Here is a 19,495-nt window from a genome sequence, read left to right on the forward strand (position 1 = left end):
TGGTGCATTAAACCAAAGCTCTTCATTCACCAGGTGCAAGAAAGTATCTGAAACTGGACATCCAGTACTGTGGATGAGAGAATGTGCTTGAGAAACTGGAGTTAATGCTGAGACATTCTTAGTGCTAGCAAGAGTTGCTATAGTATAGAAATTGAAAAGGTAGTTTACCCAGTAAAGAATTTCAGTGCTGTAAAGTAGAAAGATCTGTGATAGTTAATTGCTTTAGTTCTGCTCGCCCTTTAAGCAAGTTGATTTAGCAGTGGGTGAGAGATTTTACTTGGACAGCAAACTTAAAATTGCAGCCTACCTGAGAGACCCTGCATTGCTAAGCTAGAAATGATCACAAATATCACAGTTTATTGCTCACCAGACTGAATGCTGGGATTAATGAAATTTGAGATGAGTCCAGGAAAGGATTTGAGTGTCTGGCTAGTACTTTTCCTGTTGCTCTCTGTCGTGTTGTGATTCTGCTCTGTAATGGCAAAGCAGTAGTGTGGCAGAGATGGTCTTCTGTCCCTCATGCTTTTAACGTTCGATAGTTCACTCTCTGTGTGAAAATGATTGAAGAAGACAACAGTTTAAACATTTCTGCAGTCTGATAGTGCTGGGTTATTACCTAGTTGATCCGTCACGTGATACATTCTGTGTATCCATTGTTTTCAGTGAATATAATTCAACTGCACTTAACCTAGGTCTAACCCAGACTAATATTTGTGACTTGTGTCAAGACAACAAAAGCCCTGTGCACAGTCTTTAGAGTTTTCTGATCTGCATCTAATTTTCTTTATAAACGGATACATTTCTGCCAGTATGCACAATACATTGCACTCACAATTCCCAGTACTGGATCATTTATGTCTAATTTACTAAACTGACCTTGGATCCTCATTGTGACCTTAAGCAGTCTATTGCCCTGGAGAACTGTCAGCCATTTGATAGCATGATGAACTTCAGAGGTAATAACTATTTAATAAACTGGTGACTGAAAGACCTGTTGTCCATAATACTCTACTGTTGGGTCAGAACTTTTTGCCTGTGATTCTCAAGAGGGGTTTGACTCAGAAGTGTGTGGGCCAAGCATAATGATATATATTTGTTGCTCCTTTTTTCATAGTGTCCCAGTGGAGTGATTTTCGGAGGGAGTATTCTGTGTATCCATAGGCGCTCATATGTCTAAAACCAGTGGATTAAAGGGAGGGACAGAACTCTGGCTCCAAGCCAGAGACTAGTACAGGCAGAATATATTGAGAGAATGCATTAGTCCTAGGGAAGAAAACTTGTAGGAAAAGACAAAAGACAAGTGAGGGGGTAAGTAGGAGAGAGGAGATTGGGTTTGAATATCATCATTTGTTTTCCTTCTCCTTTTCCCAAACATACAACTAAGTCACCTACTGTCTCTCTGCCATCAGTGCTGGATGGAGGCTCTTTGCAGCGCTGTTTCTTTAATAAGCTGCGAGACATTTGCTGTGAATGGCAGAAGCAACTGCCATCCCTGAAGTCACTGAAGTGCTTCCTGCTGATTTCCAGCCATGCCATCCGCAACGTCCGCCGGAAAATGGAGGACAGACATGTTTCTCTCCCAGAATTCAATCAGCTCTTTGGCTTGTCGGTAAGTCTCTGTGGCCAGGAGAGGTCAGTTCTAGCATTCATTCAAACACCCCTTGAAACACACTCATGTCCTAGTATCACAGAGTGAGCACTTTTGGGAGGTGCTACAAAGGATTTTCTGACAGCAGTCCTTTTATCAGGTCTGTAGTGGAGCAGAGACCTACTGGATTTGTGTGTTTCGGTTAGCTATATAACATTTTTTTGTGACATTGATATGCTCCCACCACAAGGGTGAGAGTGGGAAAATAACTCACTTTGGGGGCGCGGGGTGTTGCTATATTTTGTGAGAGAATTGATGATGTAAAGGTGAAAAATAGCATTTTGGTTGAGGATTCAGGGATGCTTACTAAATATATAATGGAACCACACAACCTTCCAATCTGCCTTTTCAATTCCTATTCCTTTTCAGGAATCTGGTCAGTGATCAACAAGGAGCAAAGAAAAATAACACATACCCCCATGAGATTCATATTCTATCTATTTTACACATTGGTAAACTGATGCAAATTACCCGAGGTTACACACAGTTAGTGGGAAAGCTCAGAGTAGAATACAGGTATCCTAATTCCTACTCTCCAAATCAGTTTGCTAGATCATGTCACCTTACTTTCCTTTCCCAGGGAAGATCATGGTGTTTGTGGCTCTCAGTGTATTTGCATAGTATTGTATCCATGTACATGCTTGCACTCTCTCATACATATGTGTGCATATTCTCTCACTGAAATGCTTGCATAAAATCTGGTAATTGACTTTTATTTCTGAACTCTTTGTATCTCCCTCCTGCCAAAAGGATGATGTTGATCGAGTATACTTTGCTGTATTTGATGGCCATGGTGGAGTAGATGCCGCCAATTATGCAGCGACTCATTTGCATGTAAATGTTGCATTACACAAGGAGATTCTTAAGAACCCAACTGAGGCCTTGAAAGGCTCTTTCCAGCAAACTGATGAAATGTTCCTTTTCAAAGCTGAAAGAGAGGTGAGTGTGTAGAGTAGGGTTGCCAACCCTCCAGGACTGTCCTGAAGTCTCCAGGAATTAAAGGTTAATCTTATATTTAATTAAAGATTGTCATGTGATGAAACCTCCAGGAATACATCCAATCAAAATTGGCAACCCTAACATAGAGCCAGATTCCATTATAGTTAAGCAGTTGGGAAATTGCTTGGGTAACAGTAAACAGGAATGGTGTTATGCAGAAATTTTTGTTCTCCTACAGTTAGACTTTGAATTCATTCTAATTCGTTTGCCAAGTATCCTAAGTGGAAAATATTTCACTGGTCACATTAAATTTTCCCTTCTCATCAGAACCAGTGCCTGCAAGTTCAGGGAGATGGAAACTTTGAAGTGAGGAGTTAATGCTATTTCAGGATCCTCAATCTCAGGGAATATACAGGCAACAAAGAGTTGCTTCCCTGGAGAGAAGAAGAAGGGGGGGAAAAAAAAAAAGACTAGCCTCAATTGTATCTGCATAATTTAATACAGGAAAGGCAAAGAAAATCTTTCTATTTATTTTCTTAAGGCTGGTTCCACTAGCACCATCACTGACCTTTCTCTTCCTCCTTTCCCCATATTTGGGAGAGTGAAGTTGGTGTATGGCAAGATAACTGGAGGATGAGAAATTTTAAAAATGAGTTAAACTAGGTTCTTGAGTTCAAAGTATTGTAAGGGAACTGAAGGTGGTAAACGTCAAATGAAGGATACTCTTCCATCTTTATAGCAGCAGCATTGAAACTTGACCATTCAAAGTGTAACAAGGATGGCTTTTTATAATGGACTGTAATATAGCAGTGGAGAAATGCTTACCTTGAGAATATTTTTCACTGCCACTAGGAAGGCAGAGATAGGGTGGCTACATCTGTTTGTATGGGGAAGAAAAGTCACGTTCAGTACTGAAAGGTTCTTCCTGCTGAAGTTAAAATCAAACTGATTCCTCTGCTTTTCAGAAAAACCCAAGTAAACAAATGGTTCTGGGCCCTTTGAAGCTAATGTTGGAGTTAGTGAAGAAGAGGGGAAGAGCATAACTATAGCAGTGTCAGACACTTGAAAGCTAGAATAGGGTTTCCTCTAAACCTGTGTTTTCTCTTATGTTTGTACCTTTTATTCAGTGGATTGCCAGTCACAAAGATCTAAATTACTGCACAGTTAACAAGCTTTAATTAACCCTAATTAAGGCTAAGTTTTTTGTCATGGTTATTTTTAGTAAAAGTCACCGACAGGTCACGGGCAATAAACAAAAATTCAAGGAAGCTGTGACCTGTCGGTGACATTTGCTGCTGCAGCTCCATGGTTTCCCCTGCCACCGTGGTGGATAGGAGCTATGGGGCCAGTTCCCCCTGCCCACGGCAGTTGAGCGCAGCGGGGTGACCATATTTCCCAAAGAAAAAATGGGACACCCAGCCTCTCTCCTGAGGCACCCCCCTCACCACTCAAGGCGGTCACCCATCACCGGAACCCGGACGAGGGCCCCCTCTAGGAGTCCGTCATGTGTCAGTGGGACCTTGCAGGGGGCCACCTGTTGCTGGAACCCTGCCAAGACCCTGCTGGCTGCCAGCTCCAGCTCCAGAATCCTGCAGCCCCTGGGGCTGAAGCAGAGACTGTCACGGAGGTCTCTGGAAGTCACAGATTCCATGACTTCCATGACCTCCATTACATAAATGTAGCCTTAACCCTAATTTACAATGTTATGATGTTAAACTGCAGTTTAACTTGCACTGCTCTGTTTTCCTTTGTAGAGGCTGCGGAGTGGTACAACAGGTGTATCTGCCTTAATTGTAGGGAACAGGTTACACATAGCCTGGGTTGGAGACTCCCAGGTAATGTTGGTGCAGCAGGGAAAAGCTGTGACCCTGATGGAACCTCACAAACCTGAAAGAGAAGTAAGCCTGTTTTCTTTGGCTCTCTCCTCTAATGGCTGTAATTAATTTACTTTTGGCTCACTGAATCTCTTTAAATGAAGACCTGGCCAACTACCAACTGACATTGAACTGGTCTCTTTGTAGACAGGTTATAAAAAAAGTCTCTAAGTAGCTTTGGAACTATTTGGAATCTCTAGATTTCCTGGAGTCTGGCACATATGCAAGTCTATAACTAGAATGACAAACTGAGCTGATAGGTTTCAGAGTAGCAGCCGTGTTAGTCTGTATCCGCAAAAAGACCAGGAGTACTTGTGGTACCTTAGAGACTAACAAATTTATTAGAGCATAAGCTTTCGTGGGCTACAGCCCACTTCGTCGGATGCATAGAATGGAACATCTAGTAAGAAGATATAAATACATACATACAGAGACGGTGGAAGTTGCCATACAAACTGTAAGAGGCTAATTAATTAAGATGAGCTGATGGTATTGGTGGCCGATCTCATCCTTGCAATGGATGAGGATACAGTCTGTTGGCAGTTTTTGATAAGTGGTCATGAATTACATCTATTAAATTTAAAGTCTCTAGCAGGACTAGATGGAGCCACTTTTCGGTGATTTCATCCCTTTTAAGTTGGACGGTTACGGAGCATAATTATGTTGTGTCAGTCTTGCCTTTCTTCTGTCTAGGTGTGTGTTCTCAGTGCATGTTTTTCCAAAGGAAAAAAGGATTGTGCTGAAGAACAGATTTGATCTGTACTCTCAGTTGGGAATCCCCTTAAAAAAAATAAAAAGAACCTTGTGAATACTGTAGTACTATGGAACTTTGCATACAGGGCAACCATGAAAAATCTACAACTGCAAGCCTTTTATTAACAAAATTAACTGATTTTTTTTTTTAAGTTACCATTGAGTTAGTAAATTAATGTTTTAATTTCAGACCTGGCTTACATAATAGCATCATCCAAGCGGCAATAATAGTCTAGTATCATAACAGGCTTAATTAATCTTACATTTCTTTTTATTAAAATAGGTCAAAGATAACTCAACTGACTTATGTACAATCTGAAAAGACAGTAGCAAGTTTTTAGAGGTGGCATTGCATGAACCTTCTCCTTTATAGTATGAATATTAAAGTTTTTGTAGGGCTTGAGGAGTATGGATTATATTAATAAAAATGAAATTTGCCTCTAAATACAGTTTTTATTTCTACATCTAAAAACCGTAGCCTTACAATTATCCTTTTCTTCCTACTTCCATTCACAATCTTAAATATTTGCACAGTGATGGGGATATTGCCAGTTTGTTCCTATAGAAATGACTTAGATAGGGATTCTTCCCTTTAGTTTCACGAGCAAGCAATGATGCAGTCATAGGGAAGATGTCGTCTTATTCATGTATATTCAACTTAACATTGCAATAAGACTGATTTTTTTTTATTAAGCATATTTTTTCTCTGAACACTATTGATTCCCATTTCTTTGATAATATAAAGCTGTTTGCATCCTACTATAAGTATACAAGTTGAAGGGATTTAAGATTTTTCTCTGCAACACTGGATAGCAGTGAATTTAGTAAGATATAGGATATGCTCTTAGTATAAAGAGTTGATGTGCTTCTTTCTTCTAGGATGAGAGAATGCGTATAGAAGCCCTAGGTGGCTGTGTGACCTACATGGACTGCTGGCGGGTCAATGGAACCCTTGCTGTTTCCAGGGCAATAGGTAAGTAACGCCATCTAAATTAGTCAAAATTGAATTATTCTTAAACACATAATCTAAAAAATCCTGGGGCTGAATAAGTAAACAACCATTTATTAATAAAGAGATTATAGTGTTTGCCCAGCTTGGGCTGAAGAGTAAATTGCTTCTATTATTGTAATTGCTTGAATAATGGAGTATTAAATTGCTTGGTCAGCACAACCCTTAACAGTTTTTGAAGGAAAAAATAAAATTAGTTCAATTCCTTCTTTGAAACACCTCTAATAACCTATCCTGTTGCAACTGAAAGCCCAACAAGCTTGCGGAGTATATTGTACATGACACTAGAGCAAATATTGGCTTCTGATCTGATAGATGTCTGAATATCTCCATATAAGGTAGGTGAGTTAATATCTTATTGGATCAACTTCTGTTAAATAAAGAGACAAGCTTTTGACCTTAGAGTTTATTTATCCATTTTAGTATCTACAAGTTGTTCTCTTCGCTGTGTTTCAAAAGTCAAATTGTTGTGTCATCCTTCAAACTGCAAATAGCTAACATAAACATTGGCAGTGGACCATTTGCATTTAAATGATAATATTCCCAAATGCCGTGGAAAGAACTTTCTTGGATGCTTGCCACTTAAAGTAAAATTAGAAAAGACCCTAGGCAACAGCAGTGAATGAAGAATTGTAATGGCTGAACTGAAGCAAGTTATCATACATTTATACAGTATCTTCTTTTTTTTCTTTAATTGAGAAGTGGTAAGCTTGTATCACTTGTGTTGAAATGAATGTGTACAGGTGGAACTGTTGAATTGAGTATTTGGGCACTATACTGCGTGCAAGGGGATGTTCTTATTCCTCTCATGTCATTATCACTAATGAAAATAAGCTTCCTCCCTGGTGTTCCAAGGGTTTCACAAGATGCACACTTTTCCCTTGCCCTCCCCCCCCCCCAAAACAAACAAACAAACAAAACCCAAAGCATCCCAGCATTTCCTGAGGGAGGAAAATTTGATGTTTTCCTTGGTGAGCTCCTCATATCATTCTGCTCTAGAGGAGGGGTATAATGAGCCATGGTACCATCCCCAAAACACAGTAGATGCCCTTAAATCCATATGAATCACAGGGGATTGTTAGGAGTCGAAGGCCTTCTCCATTGGCTCTGTAGCCTCCATCCATCTCCTTCATGGGGCATTGAGAGAGCTGTGCATGGATCTCTGGGGTATGATCTGGCCCTAAAAGAAAGCATTGCAACGCTGGAGAATCATTGAAATGGTGGTTGAGGAGGCAATGGTTCATATTAAAGCAATCAGATTTGTATCTTTTCTTGTTAGGTGATCTATATCAGAAGCCCTTTATCTCTGGAAATGCAGATGGCAATTCATTTGAGCTGACAGGTTCTGAAGATTACTTGCTCCTGGCCTGCGATGGATTCTTTGATGCCATCAGACCATATGACGTGGTGGATCTGGTCCTAGATCACTTAAAGCAAAACAAAGGAGATGGTCTCAAGGCAGCAGAGAGACTGGTGGCTGCAGCAAAGGAAAATGGATCCAGTGACAACATCACTGTCTTGGTGGTCTTCTTAAGGAACCCCCCAGACATCTTGGCAGACTGCTTGGGAGACCCTAAAAGCCTCAGTGCTGATGAGGGTGCAGAGGATTCACCCTTTAACTTTTTCAGCTCTGAGATGAACAATCAGAGCGACAGCCACACAACGATAAAATCTTAACTCTCATATGTTCCACTAAAGAAATTTTTCTTTCCATTAAAGAAGCTGCTAGTAGGTTGGGTAAAACGTCAGGAATAAGGTGACCAAAATTCCACAAAGAAAAATGTCAGAGCTCATCTTACTATATCCATTGTCCCCTCTTCCCCTGAAACAGCTGAGCAGGCTGGAAGACTTGTGCAGCTACTTCTTCCCTGGACATAGTTTTAAAGTGTTTGCCAGGTTGCCAGTTCATGTCCCTCTGTCCTGGAGGTGGTAAGGAATGTATAAGCTAATGGAGGAGAATACTTATTTGTATTATGCTTATTTGGGTTCTGCTTTAATTCAAAATAGTGCTTAAAAAAGAAAGCTAACATGCAGATAGTTTAATTGTAATGTTACCTATTTAGTGTGTGTGGGGGAGAGAAGCCATCATCAAATCGAAGCTTGTTACTGCACACTATCTCCATGAACAGGTTCAGTATTCTAGAGGATCAGGCGTCCAGGAACGGGATCTTGTGCTTTTCGTGTTATACCCTCAGAGACCTCTCAACTTCATCATTTTGTACCAAAGACAACATTGTGAAAGACGGTGATATAATAGAAACCTCATCCTTTTAAAGAACCATTTGACTTTTCATAATTATGGGGAAAATACAACGGAACACTTAAGGAGGGAAACTAGGAATATCCTAAACAGAAGAAGCAATCTGTGGTTAATTACTCTCTGGCATGGTCTGGTAATTAATTTAATTGACTGATATGGAAAGAATAACTTAAGAGTAAGGGTGAGTTATTTCTGTGACACAAACACACTTTATTAGCTATTTGGTAACCTGAAAAGAGAGGACACTTGCTGACTGTGTTTGTAAGGGGTCCATAGAAATTGTGTGTTTATGCTCTGCCAGTTCAATAGGCCCTGTACTTGCCACATCGTTTTTTATGGTTTGCTATAAACAAAGTGAAGTATTTTATTTTTTTCTTTTCATAAAGTTTTTGAGTATTTACTGAACGTTATGGTTGTGGGAACTTTTTTTGCAGTGTTACTGGATTTTTTTTTTTTTATTATTTAAATAGGATTTTAAAAATGTACACTTTTGTTGTCTGGCTTTAAAAACTGGCCACCTTCAAGTGCCTTAAATGTTTCAGAAAAGGATGGGAAAGGTTAGTTTTCTATCAAATTCAGGTGACCATGTTCTAGTTCTGTTTTTAAAATTTAGTTTATTTCATTAATATAAATATTTTAATGCACTTACAGCTCTTTCATTTTTTTGTGAATGATTGAGCAGGAACTGTGTTCCAAGAACATTTTTGTTTTTCAGTGTTGCCAAACTCTGTGGTGTTTGTGAGACTCCTGATGTTTGGTGTTTGCTTAAAGGCCCCAGCTAGCTGGCCTCAGGTTATTTACCTGAGAATCTTCAATTTCATTTTCAAAAAAATTCTAACCCTCAGTTTTGTAGAGGGCAAACCCTATGTGCACCAATATCACTGTGCAGATTTTCAATAAAAAGAACCCCAAGTATGTGTGTTTAAAAAAAAAAAAAAAAGTTGGGCCTGACTCACAGTTGCTGGATGTTGGCAATACTGCATTGATGATTGTATATATATTTTGATACAGTAACTTTCTGAGGCGGTGAGAAGTTGAGATTATACCAGAGAACTATGTGACGTGTATATCATATGCATGGGTGCAAGCACGCAGTATGCGTGCATATATAATTGCATTGCTTAGCAGATAGCAGACACATGACAGTCACAGTCAGTGCTGCTGGAGCCTCTAGTCTGATTCTGTCACTGTTCCCATCACCGGGAAACTTTCTGTATGAGCAGGATCTGAGAGCTATGTTGCAAATTTATTTCCTAACTTTTGTATCTGAACAGGAAAAGCAGCCCATCAGGTGGTGAGAATGTAACATCACTTTTGACTTAGGCATACTGTTTTCATACAGCAGTCCTGTTGGTTAAAATGCCCTGAATATTTTAAATCGGAAATGTTTTAAGGGGAGTAAACGTCTATGGAAAATTGAGATTTGTCTTAGCTTGATCAGATAGCAGCCTTAAAATAATGAGGTGGGGTGAGGAGGCAGAGCAGCACTGATTGTGCTCGTGCTATGATAAGCTATCAGCTAACGTAAGATAATTCAATTATCCAAGTGATTTATTTGTCAGGTTACCCCCAAAAGATCGTACAATTCAACATAGTAACTCCATGAGTGAGGGGTGGGGGAATATTCCACCACCTAGTAACTCTGACAGTGGCTCTGTTAATGTATTATGGAAAGGCGGTAGCCTCTCCATAGTCAAGGTTGTAACCATTTTTCTATTATAAAGAGAAAATTTGCTACCCTTCTAAAATGCTTGGGAGAAGCTTTCTCTTACTGCAAGTGAGGTAGGTAAGGTGGAAGGTGAGAGGGAATTTTTTGTGCCAAATCTGGCTGTTCAAATTTGGAGACTTCCCTGATTATAAGAATAATTCAGTGAATCTTTGTCATATCCTACCTCTATAATGATGCAACCCAGAAACTTCATCTTAGGTTTGTTTGCTGGGGTTTTGGTGACCTAGTGCATTTTGGCATCTTGAGGAGACAAGTCCCCATATTCAGAAATTGAGCATTCTATCTGTGTCTTATGGACCTCTCAGGTTCACTGTTACTTTTGTCAAAACCAGGATAGCTTATGGAGGTGGTGTAAGATTTGGAAGATTCATGAAGTTGCTGTTTTTGTTTCAGAACTCTGACAGCATTTCAAAGATATGGAGGGAAGCAGGCACACTTTAAAAGCCAAGCCCTTTGTACCTACCTTTCTGTTATAATCGTCTGCCCGGTAATGCTGCCAAAATTAAACAAATCCACCTGAAACTTCTGACCGAGGCTCCTTGCCAGGTGAGAATATCTTAGCCAACTATCAAGTGGCTAAGACATGATATTTTTCAGATATGGGAGCTAAAATGAGACTTCAACTTAAAGCAGAAACCAATGAATGGCTTAGACTAGCAGAATCCATAGTTAGTGGGAAATACGGATACTTTGATTTGGAGTTATTTGCTGTGGATTTTTTTGAATCTTCATGGACTGATGGAGAATTTCTGGATGAAATCCTGGTCCTGCTGAAGCCGATGACAAAACTCTAATTGACTTCAGTGGGGCCAGAATGTCACCCTCTAAGCTTCACAGAGGCTCCTACAGGCTTTCAAAGGTCAGCAGCTCCTACAGATCTAAGCAGAACCAACCAGGCTAAAAAGTTAGCAGATTTTATGTACGTAGACAAGTACGTTATGACTGACACACTGTTGTCATTAAAGGTGCAACCTGTTGTACACAGTACTTACCTCTGAAACTACTTCTGCATCAATAGTTGTCCTTGATCAAAATTTGATAAATGAATTTTTATAAAAGAAAAACTTCAACCTGTAGCATTTAGTAAATATCAGGAATTTAAAAAGGAAGGTGGGAAGAGTGTCTCTTTGAGTGACATGCATAAAAAATATTGGAAACACAGGAAGCTTTAAACCTATCCTTTGCTCCCTCTGTATAAGTGGCACATTTTATCTTGATTTAGGAGGCTTTGTATATGTACGTATCCTCGTGCTGTATATGACACTTACATGATTGGTAGCATATGTACCCCTTATGGATCATGAGGAATGAGTTCCTTTGCTTATTCATCTACATTTAAAAAGTTCTACTTTTCCTGAGACCTGTCTATGGCCATGAAAAAGACACAGACCTTCATTCACTGTATAAGTCTTCTTTTTCTTTTTGATCCTGTGTATTATTGACTGATTACAGTTATCATATAATTCTGGTTGTTCTCTGGGCAATGGGATAGGGAGTTAAGGTCATTTGATCTTAACTTTATTTCCATACATTCAAATGCTTGATCTTTTTACAAGTTTTCTCTTCAAAATTTCCTGGTTTTCTTTGCACTTACCATTCTCTTCATATTTGTTTCCCACCGCCACCTCCTTAAATTATTGGTATGGCGCAGCTTAACCAAGGTTTGCTATTATCTGGGAATAGTCTCAAGTGTGTGAACGCTTTTAAAAATGCATATATTTTTATTTTTGGGAGGCAGGGGGGGCAGGCTAAGTTGCCTTTGTAGCTAACAGCAAGGACATGTCTTGGGCTCTCTTGTTGAGCTTAGCACATAAAACTGTTCATGATTCCAGACAATTTCTCAGTTTTAGACCCATAGGTTTGAGTTATAGGTAGGGCCCTGTGAATTCCTAGAGTGCAGAATTGTGCTTAAGAAAGTAAGCTTTTAATTAAAACAAAATTAAAAACCCAGCCCTTAACTTTATGCTTTTCTTTGAAACTCTGAATGCAGACCTTGACACTGGCTTCTTCCAGAGACGACAGAAAGCCTGAAATGATCTGAGAAATGTGACATTCCTTATTCATGTAACTGGGTTGGTAATGCTGAAACCTAATGATAGACCTTTAAATGTCAACATAAAATGATCAACTGCAAAATAGTTAAATGATTTAGCTAAAAGCTTTGATTATCCCACAACCCCAAACTACCCAGCTGTCAAAACCTGCAGCTTCACCCGTGACAATGTCTAAGATGCAGTTGTACATCATTGATGTAAAAGAAATTGGCATGTTGAACATGTGGGAACAGCATCAGATTTAAACACAGGGAGTTACTCTCCCTGTTGTACTATTAATTTTCATATTTAAACTCCCTTTAAATGAAACTATTGCAGAATTCCTAGTCTGCCTCAACAAATGGCTGCAGAATCCCGGAATCTTTCTGTAGAATTTAAGTTCAGCTTGCCAGGGACTAAACATGCTCTTGAAATAGAAATGGGTCTATCATCCGTGAGTGTACTAGAAAACTAGTATAATCGTCTGATCCAGAGAAGTACTGGACATGACACACTTTAGATACTGGTAACAGAGTTCAAAGGGGCACCATCAAATTAAAAATCACATTTCTGCCTGAAATTTATTTTTTTGACATTCTTGTGTTAAGGTTACTATAACCTGAGCAAGACGGGGGCAGCGGGAAGAATATAGTCTTTATTTTGTCAGTCTGTTTGTTTCTGCATATAAACAGCAATTTATATATAGTCAGTTTTACTGTTTCCTCTGTGTAGTCAGTCAGATTTCCCTTATTTTGGGGACTTTTACATAGCAATAGTAAAGGAGGGGAAAGTGATGTGAAACCACAAAAATTGGCTGAGGGACTCAGGGCAGATGTAGTACCTGAAACTACTTTTCATCTGAATAGATTTCAAGTTGGATTGTGTCCCTTTTTAAGAAGTAGCTCAGAGTAACCAAGCACTAAAATGTAGTCTTTTAAAAACAATGCAACAGACACTTAAAAGCCTCATCTTCTGTGGGATGAAAACCTGCTTTTTTCATGATGCTTAGATATGGTACAAGACTCCCTTGTGCTTGAACAGCTCAGTTCTAATCCTTTTTACTTTTATTCTTTAGTCCTTGAAAGAAATGTAAAATAAATTAATAAAACAAATGTTCTGGGTCTAACGTAAACAAAAGGACCAAAAATTCATAACTCCTGGTTGTAAACAAGGAGAGTTGTTCAAGGGAAAAGGACTCCTGTCACAACCTGTTAATGTCTGTTTGACATGTTTTTTGTAGAACCTTTGAGAGCTAGAGAGAGATCTAGAGACAGAGCAATTTTTAGAACAGTGCGGGAGGGGGAATTAAGTAAAATTTACCCTCTAACAGTGACAGAGGAATGAAAGAGAGCATGCAAGACAGGAACACGTTTAAGTGTTATTAGTGCCTATTTTAAAAAGGAAGTGGGCTGGAAAATAGAGCTACAAATGTCAATTTCTTATGGAGAAATACCAAGTGCTGGAAGAAATTAAAAACACTTTTAAAATGGCAGAACTAGAGTGATAACCTTGTCTTATAATAGTGAGGTGTGGGGTCAGGAATGGGGTCAAAGTAAAGCATCCTAGGTGATTTCTGTGACCTTGCTCAGTATTGTTGTGTCCTTAGAGGTTCATGCTGATAAATGGAATTCTAAACATATTGCATGCAAGGGAACTAGGCTGAGATATACAGTTCTGTGTACACAGGTTATTGGCTACCACACAGTTGCTGCTGTAAGTAAATGCCATGAAGTGTGTTAATGAATTGATATTGCGGGTTGGATCTGCTAGGATGAGTAATTGGCGTGGAGTTGTTTCAGCAGAGTTGGCAGTTGAATAGTGTTAATCATAGTGATGACTTTAATAGCATTTAATAGACACTTACTTGAATTCAGATCAGATGATATATTGCTTTAAAAAAAAAAAAAAGCATTCCCAGGGCTATTAGCATTGTATGGTAAAAAGACACTAAAACTGCCAGAAGAAAGTTGTGGGGGTTTTTTTTCATCCTCTGTTTGAGAAGTGCTTGCTTTCTGGGTTCTGGATATAGGTCTGCTGCGCTTTCCATTAGAAATCTGCGCTTTCACTTGATATTTTAGTAAAAGAATAGTTTTGAGCTGAAACGTAGCAGCCACCTCCCACAAATCCTAAAAGGAGCTTTCCAAACAGAGATGCTATTAAAGACCACCAAGGAAATACAGGTGTTTTTTAAATATGTATTGGACAATAGGTCTTGGCTCCTAAGATGTCACCAGAGAATTGCTTAAATCACATACAAGTCTATGAAGGGTATATATTGAAAGATTGTTTCAGTTGAAACTTCCTAAGATTAAAAAAGCTATGTTAAAAGAAAATTCAAGGTCTAACTTAACAGACAAAAGCTAGGAAAATTGGAGTCAATGTTGCTACTCCATTCTTAGCACTTAGATGCCACAGTGATGGGTGTTCTACAATTGCTGAAAGATTAATGGATCACTGTTATGTATTGCCACGTGTTGTATTTGAGTAAAAGCAAATGTTTCTGGGGATGTGTGGGGGAAAAATCAGCCTTAACGAATTTTTCTGATCCTTGTTAATCTAACACTTGAAGACTGCAGGTGGTTTTTAGATATATAGATAGCTGTTAGTTACATTTGGATTAAAACTTCCGTTCTGACTTACAGGTGCCTTTAGGCTCTAGTGCAATATCCTAGCCACACTGTGCTAGGCAAAATACTAGCACAGAATTAACAGCCTCTTTGCAGTTCTTCATAACTTTTGGACTAATTTCTTTTGGGTTGAAATTTCCCAGGCTTTATCTCATCCAAAAATTAATGTTTGGAAAATTAATGCAAAATCATCTAAACTGTCTTGAATAATTGGTGGTTTTCCCCATGTATCTATTATGTATATATCTTTTCTAGTTTGGGTTATGAACAGGAAGGGCGGTTGTGACCTCCCACCGCTTTCTTTCTGGTTTAGTGGAGGAGGTGGTTCCAAAAATGTCTGTTGTAACGGAGTCCTGTTCTGGAGAAGGGTGAAAACTACTGCGCTGAAGCACCCATTTGGTTTGCAGAATGCTACCATTGGAAGGTCTATGCTACAAAACCCAGAACCCCATTTCTACCAAAAGGGTTAGAACTTGTAGTATGGACAAGACTAGGTTAGTCCCATCCACGCTATAAGCTTGAATTCTGGTTCAATTTTAAAGTCCCCGTTTTCATGAGACCCTCTGAAAAGAGGAAACCCATGTGAGCATCCTAAGTTGTTCTGCAGTTCTAGTTTTGTGTGGGTTTTCCAAGCTGTGCACATTCCTGCTGAGATTGTTTACTTTCCTGTGCACCAGCAACAAAAGACAGCTGTGTTGGCAGCATAGGAAATTTTGCAAAATGCAACGTTCCTCCAATAAAGGAGGACAAAATCAATAGAGAGAAAAAATGTTTTCAAGCTTCTTGGAATACAAACAATGGAATACAAAAAATCCAAGCTAGAAGAAAGTTGGCAGTGTGCTGTTTGAATATATCTTAGTTAAGGAAATCACTGTTCTAAGCTAATGCATTTTGTCTGCTTTATTTTATTGACAAGTTTCCTACACCCAGGGGTTCGTGTCTTGTTGCTGATATGTACTTTTTAGCATGAAGAAATCAGACATCTATTTAACTTGCTGAGGACTGGGGATCTGTTTCTGCAGATTTCCCCTAGTTAAAACATGATTTACCAGAGCTTTCTGCTTTCACAAGTAACGAGCCATATTGCACCAAATCTCAACAACACTTTAATATCACTAGTAGTGGCTTTTTTTTGGTGATAACTCATGTATTTGGCCAGCCTAGTGACACTGCTCTGTATTGTCATACTGAAGACCCTAGTATCTCCTCCCCTGGTGGATTGATCTCCAAGGCCTAGCAAGATATGGGAAGTAATGCACTCAGCTCCTAGGGGTTTGTGTCATTCAGCAGTGACCTAGTTAAGGTGTGACTTTTGCCAGTTGTGAAGGGAGTATTATCCATTCCTTGGTCAAAAGGATGGTGTCCTTTAGGACTTCAAGGATAAGGGAGACACAGCTAGAAAACAAGAGGAATCTTAAGGGCTTCTGAGAGGGATCCCCAATGCAATCCATTTCTGTAGTTGCCTCTGCATATTGTTCTTTTTGTCTAATGTGATTCTAGTTATTGCTAAGCTATTTATTAATGATGCTGTTTGCTCTAGGGTTTGAGCAATATAGTATATAAAATGTCATTCTTATTTGCTAGAGATTCTCTGTGATGGGAGGAAATGTTATACTAGTATAAACAATGGGTTTCAGAGTAGCAGCCGTGTTAGTCTGTATTCACAAAAAGAAAAGGAGTACTTGTTAGACTCTAAGGTGCCACAAGTACTCCTTTTCTTTTAGTATAAACAATGCATCTATTTTTACCTTTTAGTTCTAGAGATCTAAGTCTGCCTCTTATCCCCGCCTCATTTTTCCTTTTCTTCCCACTTCTCCCTTGCCATTCCTCATCTAGAAAGGAAGAATGGTCTTCTTTTGGAACCAGCATCAAAGTTTGTGTGTAACTCTAGACAATAAACTCCACCTGAATTGGCTCAGTGCAGATGCCCTGTATAATTTTGTCCAGTCTGACTTAATTCCACTATAAAAATACAGATCTGTGGTCCGATGCTGCAAATGAGCCTTTGGCATTGGGAACATAGGAAATGCCATACAGAGTACGCAGGACTAGATGACCCATTGATTGGCTATAACTGACATTTTGCCAATACCAGATGCTTCAGAGGAAGACCGTAATCTCCTATTATGCCATAACCTGCCAATAGGGGATGCTTCATCTAAAATCCAGGCAGTTAGAGCTTCTTATGCCTGTAGTATGAGGGTTTATATTGCTTAACTTCTATCCTCGTCTGGGACACACCTTGCTATCACCCTGCCTGTAGAGGAATCACACTTGTTTCCAGCCATTTTACGCTGGTTTGAAAGGAGAATTATTTGCCTCTTCGGTTCTCCTTTTGCTCCCCACCCCAAGTGAACAAAAGAGAAAGACAATCTAATACGTATACTTCAAACTTCTCACCAAGACATTTCTCCAGTGTTAGGTACATAATATAATGTAAACACAGTATCAGACATCTAGCAGTAATGTTAGACTTTTGTAACTACTTGTATTGATTAAAAATGCACATAATTATGATCAGTATTAAAATAGTTTTTGAGTACACAACTATTGCTTTATTCTGGCAACCTCCTCTTAGCATTTTGGCTAATGAACCTTGGGTGAAAACAAGAAGGACCGATTATTAGAAATAAGGGATCTGTTAGTTGTGTCATTTAAACATAGTCCTCACTTATTTATTTTGACTGTTACTCTGCAGTTGCAGAGAGGCTGAGATACAGCAGGTTTTGTAAGCTGTGGCTTAAGCAGTTATCCAGTATTTTAAGACTTTTTCTTTCCTATTTAGGCTGACTGATTACTTGTACATGAGCTGTAAACCTGTTATTAAACATGCTATGCATATTGTATATTCACTTATGTGAATTGTTCTAACAGTGCTTGTGTGTGTTGTTATGATGCTACATTTCCTTATATATTTACGTGTATTGCATGTGGTTTAATTGTTTTTATATTGTCACTTTTGTATTCACATAGTGCCTGAAGTATCTATTTGCTTATTGCAAGGAATTTAAATTGTTTCAGAACAGTGATTGAGTAGCAAAGGGAGTAGGGGCAAGAGATTCCCTTACTGTAGGACGTGTTTTGAAGTGTTAATAAATTGCAAGGATCCAAAGACTCTGTTATTCGTTTCTTCATTTTAATCACAGAAGTGGCTTAAAAACACTTGGGCCATATGACTAACTTCCAAGATCATGTTTTTCCATTTCAGGCTGGCAAATACAGCTTCGTCTTGTCAGAATTTTTCAGTAGGCTTTCTACTGGAAAAGATTGCTGGAGCTCTGGAAGGAAAGAACCCTCGCACTACCTAGAAGGAAAGAACAGGTTTGAAGGTGAAAATGGGAGGTGGAGGGGGAGAACGAAAACTTCCTTTAATGGGGGCATAGGATAGGAGCAGAAGTAAGGGGGAAATACTGAGATGAGATGGAGGGGCGCACAGCTGACTCCAGGCTGGGAAAAGGCATCCCAACAGTTGCTGCTGCTGTTCCTATGGCAGTGGAAGCTGGTGCCCTGTGGTCCTCCACCTCCCCTCAGCTACTTGTGCCTGTGCATGGATGCACCCTGTCCTGTCCCCCACACCCCTTTAGCTGGTGCATGTGTTCCTGCCTCTTCCTGGGCCAAACATCTCTGCTGGAACTCGCAGTGGCTGGAAGCCTGGTCTGGACTGGACCAGGGAGTCCTACCTACTCTCTGGCAACCAGCCTGATCTTGTGTCCTTTTGGATCCTTCTCTCATTTCCACATCCTTCTTCCCCCGCATCCTGATACATACAGGCACGGAAAGATAGCCAGGTCCCACTCTTCTGCCCCCAAAATACCTTGCAGAGGTGAAACATGTATCTGCCCCCAATATTCCCATTGCGGGGTGATAGCCCCCTCAGTTCCACCACCTGTGAATGAAAGGACACGATTGTGAAGACCACCATAAAGCTGCCTTCAAAAATATAACAAGCAACCCTTTGACTCGAGAATAGTGGTTTTGAAAATCTCTTACAATGAACATGGTTATTAAAAAAAAAATCCAATAATTTAATATAGTGCATTTTTAAAATGTTTTATTACTGAGGGTACTCTAAAACCAAACAGTCAAACTTTGTCTTCAGATATATGGCATTCTATTCTAATTCATTGGCTCATTATGTGTTTCCTTTGCTTCTCTATACCCTGGACTTAGCAACACAAACTACACCCAGGATTGAGTTGGCCCAGTGACTAATGTTCTGCAGTGCCAGAGCAATGGGTAACTATTTGAAAATGGCTGTCACTTTGTACAGCTTGGCGCATTCTAAAAGCAAAGTAATCGCTCTTCAGAAGTATTGTTGAGCTAGAAGTAAGACAGCCTTGGCGGGGGATGGCTTAGCAGTATCTAGAGGGATGGGGATACATTGGCATTAACCCTTAGAAAACTGGCGAATACCCAGACCTAGATTGCCTAATTTCCTAAGGCAGAGATTCTCTAGTTTGTGATCCACTGAGCCTTTACCTGTGGTCTTAGAGAACTGACTGATCCTGCTTTCACAGGGTCCAAGTAAATCCATAATCTAGAGCAGCGGCAGTTCGTTGACGGCTGCAGAAGGGATTGCTCTTAGTAAAGAATCCATGTACAACTTGCATTCACTTTATATGT

General features: G+C 39.5%; 1 protein-coding gene across 1 annotated transcript in view; it reads left to right on the forward strand.

Moving 5' to 3' along the window:
- Positions 1-17,984, forward strand: part of PPM1F (protein phosphatase, Mg2+/Mn2+ dependent 1F) — a 42,120-nt gene extending 24,136 nt beyond the window's left edge. Inside the window, exons 3-7 of the mRNA XM_048822292.2 lie at positions 1,410-1,609; positions 2,399-2,587; positions 4,342-4,485; positions 6,094-6,187; positions 7,503-17,984. Coding sequence (XP_048678249.1) covers positions 1,410-1,609; positions 2,399-2,587; positions 4,342-4,485; positions 6,094-6,187; positions 7,503-7,900 — 1,025 coding nt within the window. The 3' untranslated portion in view covers positions 7,901-17,984. The remainder of the gene's footprint in view (positions 1-1,409; positions 1,610-2,398; positions 2,588-4,341; positions 4,486-6,093; positions 6,188-7,502) is intronic.
- Positions 17,985-19,495: the final 1,511 nt, after the last annotated feature.

This window comes from Caretta caretta, chromosome 15 (assembly GCF_965140235.1).
Source record: "Caretta caretta isolate rCarCar2 chromosome 15, rCarCar1.hap1, whole genome shotgun sequence".
NCBI lineage: Eukaryota > Metazoa > Chordata > Testudines > Cheloniidae > Caretta > Caretta caretta.